General features: G+C 38.4%; 1 protein-coding gene across 1 annotated transcript in view; it reads left to right on the forward strand.

The window, feature by feature from the left end:
- Positions 1-6,453, forward strand: part of LOC119423488 (spectrin alpha chain, non-erythrocytic 1) — a gene marked incomplete in the record, with an annotated part of 64,843 nt that overhangs the window by 46,882 nt on the left and 11,508 nt on the right. The window contains 5 exon segments of the mRNA XM_037690921.1: positions 2,547-2,665; positions 2,736-2,850; positions 2,928-3,002; positions 3,104-3,219; positions 5,822-5,984. Of these exon segments, the coding sequence (XP_037546849.1) occupies positions 2,547-2,665; positions 2,736-2,850; positions 2,928-3,002; positions 3,104-3,219; positions 5,822-5,984 (588 nt within the window).

Below are 6,453 nucleotides of genomic sequence, written 5' to 3' on the forward strand. Positions count from 1 at the left end.
TGTTCATATTTTTTAATGTGTTTTTAATTTTCCAGTGACATTCTGCATCTCGCATGAGGAAATGCAGAATGCGTGCACGCATTTTAAGACATTTTGGAGATCCCTTCGGGTTTGCCATGTTTCCAGTTGGTCACCAACAGTCGCAGTGCAGAGAGATGCAGCTTTAGGGTTGTGTAGTGTGTCGTGCGTGGTGTACTCTCCGCCTGTCTCGACAAATTTTGTAGACATCCGTGAGACGCTGGAGCAGTTTTTTCGTCCCCTTGTGGTCAAGCTTTGCTAAATTTTAGTTGTTTTTTTTAAACAAAACTTTATATTTACTTCAAAAAGAAGAGGATCACATGTCAAGGTTAAATAAATCATTAATTATGTATGCAATTCCAAATATACGCCAAATAAATCCAGTTATTTGCAGTGCTCGTCTGCGGTCAGGCATTGAAAAATCTTTGCTTGAGAAATTTTCTTGTAAAATAATTGCGGTCTTTGCAGACGTCTGGAACTCTTAGTTTAGTTTTCAACATCCTAGAGCACTAGAGCTGTATGTTCGTTGGTCATTTACCTGCAAACTCGCTTCAAATTTTCACAGAGTTAATGCAAACGTGTCGATCGGTCACAGCCCAATGAGGTACTGCTCTAAACTACACAAGTTGTGATGTGCAGTGTAGTGAAGTGTCACTACATATGAAAAATAAAACTGAATTTTCAACCAAATTACCCGTTCTTCCCTTTAATTAATTTCTAAAACGTCCGCAGTTAAATTACTGAACTAAAATTCCCTCATTTACAAATGTTTGACCTTTATAATACATTTCAAGGTCTCTTTTGGTTTATGCTGAACTAGCTATAGCAAGAATGCAAATGAAAATAACAAAATCTAATACAAGTAGAGAAATTGCATTTCCTGAGAAAATGCAGTGTGAATCCTTATTGCAGAAGAACTTGCTGAAAAACATGCTGAAATGTAGCTGAAATGGATGAACAAGGCTAACTTAGCAGAAGAACACATACAGTATTTGCTGAATTAGATTTCAATTGGCAGAAATTAGCACAAAGTAAGGAAATTAGCTTAAAAAAGCTGAAATTAACAACAATAGGTGAAAGTAGCTGAAAAGGAAGAAAGAAGCTTAAAGAAGGAAGCAGAAGGAGCTGAAATGAGCTTCAAGAATGTGGGATTAGCTGAAAAAGCTACATTTAGCACAAAAACAGATAAATAGTAGCGGAAATAGTAGAAAAAAGCTGAAACTAGCAGAAAGAAGCTAAAAGGAGCATAACAAGTTGAAATTAGCCGAAATAAGTTAACTGGGCTGAAAGTAGAGGAAATTATCATGGAAAACTTGAATTTATCTGAAAACAGCTGAAAAGTAGCTTAAAAAACAGAAAGAAGCTTAAATTACCAGAAGGAAGTGGAGAGAGCACATTTTTCTGAATTAGGCTGAAAAAAGTTTAAATGAGCTCAAAAAATGTGGAATTAGCTTAAAAAGCCAAAATTAACATAAAACAGTTAAATGGTATCTGAAATAACTGAAATTAGCAGAAAGAAGTTAATTAGGCTGCAAGTAGCAGAGATTACCATGAAAAACTTGAATTTATCTGAAAACAGCTAAAATTAGCTAAAAATGTAGCTGAAAAGTTAGAACAAGCTTAAATTAGCATAACAAAGCAGAAAGAACACATATTGGCCCAATTAGGCTGAAAGAAGCAGAAATGAACACATAAAATGGAAATTAGCTGGAAAAAAACTAAAATTAGCAGCTGAGAAGTAGCTAAAAAAGCAGAAAGAAGCTGAAATTACCTGAAGGAAGTGGAGAGAGCATGTTTTTGCTGAATTAGGCTGAACAAAGTAGAAAGGAGTGCAAAAATTGTGGAATTAGCTGAAAATGATTAAATTACCATAAAACAGCTGAAGTAGCTAAAATAGCAGAAACAGCTGAAACTTGCAGATATAAGCTGAAATGGACATCAGCTGAATTTAGCAGAAAGAAGAAGTTAGAAGAAGCACAAAAATGTTGTAATTAGCTCGAATAATCTGAAAGGAGCACAAAACAACTGAAAAACAGCTGAAGTTAGATGAAAAAAAAGTTACAATTTGCACAAGAAAGCTGAAAGAAGCCGAAGCAGAACAAAACGTGAGTAAAAAGGTGTAAACAGATCTAAAGACGTGAAGGATGTAAAATGAGCTCAATTCATTTTCTATGAAGGAAAAAAGTGGCAGAAAAGGCTAAATATTTCAAAAAGCTAAATTTGCACCAATACCAAAAGTCACAGCAGGATTGTCCTGAAAGAGCTGAACGTTTAGATTTATGATTTGTTAAAATAGCTTAAAAACTGTGGGACGAGAACTGTGCTGAAAATTGTACAGAAGTAAAATGGATCACAACAGAGTGAATGCTTCATAAACATTCAGACAATAAGAAACATGGATGTATGAGTTTGAACCCCCTCGTTACAGTAAAACGGACAAAAAGCAAACAAAGCGCATGTCTTCCCAAATGTAATGAATTGTATAAAGCTATTTATTAAAGACATTAATGTTTTGTTGTTTTCAACAGGATGAGCAGCTCCACAGAAACCTACATGAGGAGATCAACAACTTGGCTCTGAAACTGGAGAAGCAAGGGAAGACAGATGGCAGAAACATCTCCAGTAAAAGGAAACACATCAATAAAATGTAGGTTTTCTTCCTTCCTGTAAACTCACGTGAACCGTGTGGAAAAGCTTTAAGGTACATGTTTCTGCAGGTGGCTGAAGGCCCAGTCGCAGCTAAAAAACCACCACAAAAACCTTCAGCTGGCTCTTGAGGTGTCATCATTTTACCAGCAGGCAGATAACACCTTGGAGTCTATTAACAGCATGGTAAACTGACTGAAAATCCCAGTTAAATGTGTGTTAATTCATTAGTTAATAAAAGCTGCTTTGATCCTCTCTGTCAGAGGAAAAGCTTATCATCCAAAGAGCTGGACAGCTTTGACGACAGAGACGTACGAGACATCGCCGGTCAAGTCCTGGTAAGAGAAACGTGTTGGGTAAAAGCAGCACGGCCTGCAGCGCATGCCGAAACGAGCTGTAGAGGCCTTCGCTGCCTAACCTGCAGGCCTGTTTGTGGTAGATGCTGGATGTGAGCGTTTCCCAGCTGCCTCACCTCCATCCTGCTCTGGCTGCCGGCGTCAAACAGAAGCAAACCGAGGCTAAAGACTGCTGGGCTCTTCTTCAGAGAGATTTAAGGCAAGTGAGCAGAGCTACACTGTTACCCTCATTTAAAGTGACACGACAGCTAATCTGAGAAAACTATCATTTAGAACAAGCTCTGCATAACAAGTCTTCTCACCTGCTTAATCCCCCGGGATTTTAATAAGAACTAGAACATTTCATGGCATTTAGAAGGTTTCGAAGATAAATATATGAAGGTGCATTAGTCTCAAAAGTAGTCACACGAGCGCGCGACAAAATCCACAAGGATTCCACAAACAGGAGTTATTGGGAAAAGACTCATTTCTATCTAAGCACAATAGGATGTTTATTTCAGCTGTGCAGTCCACAAAGTTAACATTTTCTTCTTCGAAAACCAGTAAAATATATTTTCAAATATTTTTTGTGTGAACTGTATATTTGAAATAAACTACTCAAAATGGTTAGGTTATTCTTCCTTTGAAAAAAAAAAACTACAAGAAAACTATAGGTTCTGGTATTTTCTTCCTCTGTTAAAAATACTGTGGAGATTAATTTTCCTGTAGTCATCATGATCTGGTGTGGATTGTTCCCAAAGTGCTGACACTCAGGGAACTTGAAGGTAAAATAATAAGAATATTCATTAAAGAAAACAAAAGGCTGACGTGGCAGCAAAATATACATACCTGTACAGTATAACAGGAGACACGGAGGAAGACAGAACATGACAGCCATAACAGGACAATCCACGGACAAGAAAACAAGAACGAGACACAGAACTTATAGAGACACTATTGAGGAGATAATGACAAACACCTGGGGAAAGACAACGAGGAACAGGTGACAGAGGCAGGAGCTGATACCTGGGGAGAGAACACTGAGGACGACAGAAAAGAAAGGTACTGTCACAATTGGCTGGTGCTGGTGAACACAATGATGCAGGCAAGCAGGTGAGGACTCAGAAATATGTAAAATAAATAATTTATTAACAGAACAAACAAGCTGACATGGCAGCAAAATAAAAACATAGAATGAACAGGGGGTACTCACAATACAGACAGGTCATTACCAGTGAACGGATAAAAAATGCCAGGATGAGGACTAACACAGAGACAAAGATTTACCTACAGGAAACACCAATTAGATCAAGTGATGACACCTGTGGGTAATCACAGATGCCAGAGAAGGAGAAAGAATGCAAGATATGAACACGACACAAAATGGGACTAGATACTAGAGAAACCCAAACCCTATAAAGAGAAACAGAGGATCAGGGGGAAACACAGACATAAACACGACATCAGGGACAAGACCACAACTCCTACAGGTACATGAACATACAAGATACCCAGATCCTCTCAGTACCGGTAGTTTATTCCAGAAAAATATATAACGGAAATTATTTTCCGGTACTTTAGCAAAGTAAGAAAATACTGGATTCTCCCTATTTTACAAGAGAAAGAATACCCTAACCATTTTTTATGTTTATTTCAGCCGTACAATCCTCAAAATTAACATTTGCTTCTTGTGGAAAAAACTATACATAAAAATATAATTTCCAGTATTTTTGGCAGAGGAAGAAAATACAAAAATATATATTTTAAGCGTATGTGCCAGTGGTTTTGAGCTACTACTTACTACTTGTACAAACTGAACTGTGTAAATTTAACTAACTGTTTATGCATTTGTGAATCTGGTAATAAGCATTAGTCAAACTTGTGGTACGCTTGTGTAGCATATTTGATTCTGCGTTGTGTCTTGTGGGAATATCATGGACATAGTAACTTCATTAGCAATGTTTCATGTAGCATGAGGACTGCTAAATGCTAATCTGTCCTACCATTCTTTAACAAAGCTTAACTGCTCCATAACAGAGTATTTTACAAGAACAGTGATTGAACTATTACTTACTATGCTTAAAATACACTAAGCACAGCACAAAAACTTTATACCTGCTCCCATGGAATCCAAAAGAAAAGAGACCATCTGGTGGAGAAAAACCAATTTACCCACCATAATGGTATGATCCGTTCAACTTATCTGTTTAAACACCAAACTGAAACCCAAAATAACAATCTAAGAGCTTGATATGCTCAACGGTAAAAATAATAACTCACAACTACAGTCATAAGAACACAATGAATGCAAATGAAATCATAATTTCAAAACGGGAAGTTACCTGCTGTTTTACAGTGGATTTGTCGTCTTTTCAAAATAAAAGCTGCCGGTGCTCATATAATTTCCTACCACAATAATCTTCCCATTTTACAATCTAGTGTAATAACATCACACTGCTACATTTGTGGATCTTATTGTACACGTACAAATCTCGTTGTGCACATGTGTGAATACTTTTGAGATTAATTTATCTTCATAAATAAACTTTGGATTGAGTCTGAAGTCAGAAGTCCAGGCCCATCGCTAAAATCTGCTGCCTCCCAAACATTTCTCAGGCCGAGCATCTCCCATGTGGACGGCCTATCTTTAGATCTAGTCATGACATCATCTCATCCATCTTATCGGTCACTGAGTGCAACTATTTCAATCCAATAATACAAACACAGGCGTAAAACCTCGGAGCCATAACGGGAGTTCTCCTCTGGTCTCTGAGGCCCCTCTGTCAGCGCCTCTGTGACCTCCTGCTCCGCTCCTCCTCCAGGGCCGACAGGACAGCACTCTCTCCGTCTGGATCCACTTTCACCAGGGAAGATGTTGACCTCCTGACACCAGCCACTGAACCCCAATGCAACGTGGGACCCGAGACGCATGGGATCATGGGAAAGGAGGTGAAGGAGGAGCAGAACCGCCTGAAAGGCTGTTTGGTGAGTAGCCTTGGTCTCTAAGGTTGTAGAGCGTTACTCCATCAGGGCTGGCAGAGATAAAATCTGCAGGAAATAACGCTTTTTGTTAGAAAAATTACATATTAGGTGTTTTTCCCCTGAATTACTTAAATAAATGAGCTGTAAATCTCTTATTTCTGGTTTGGAGTCAATCCAATTTAAGATGGCCGCTACAGCTAATCTACCTTTGCCAACACAAAAATGTCTGCCTTACTCAAAATTACAGGCGCCGTTTACGTGGTAGTAGCTGAGAGTCATTCTCATCACATGGTGACAGGGGCGATTCTAGGATCTGACCTTTTGGGGTGCTTAGCCCCCCAGTACTGACAATGACTCTTCGCTTGAACAACACAGCCCCTGATGAGGTTTGTGAGAAGTACAAAAGCTTACAGCACCTTTCATCACCACTTTATATAACATTTAGTATCGAAGCCCATTTCCGCTATGAAAT

Source organism: Nematolebias whitei, chromosome 1 (assembly GCF_014905685.2).
Source record: "Nematolebias whitei isolate Nwh7 chromosome 1, NemWhi1, whole genome shotgun sequence".
NCBI lineage: Eukaryota > Metazoa > Chordata > Actinopteri > Cyprinodontiformes > Rivulidae > Nematolebias > Nematolebias whitei.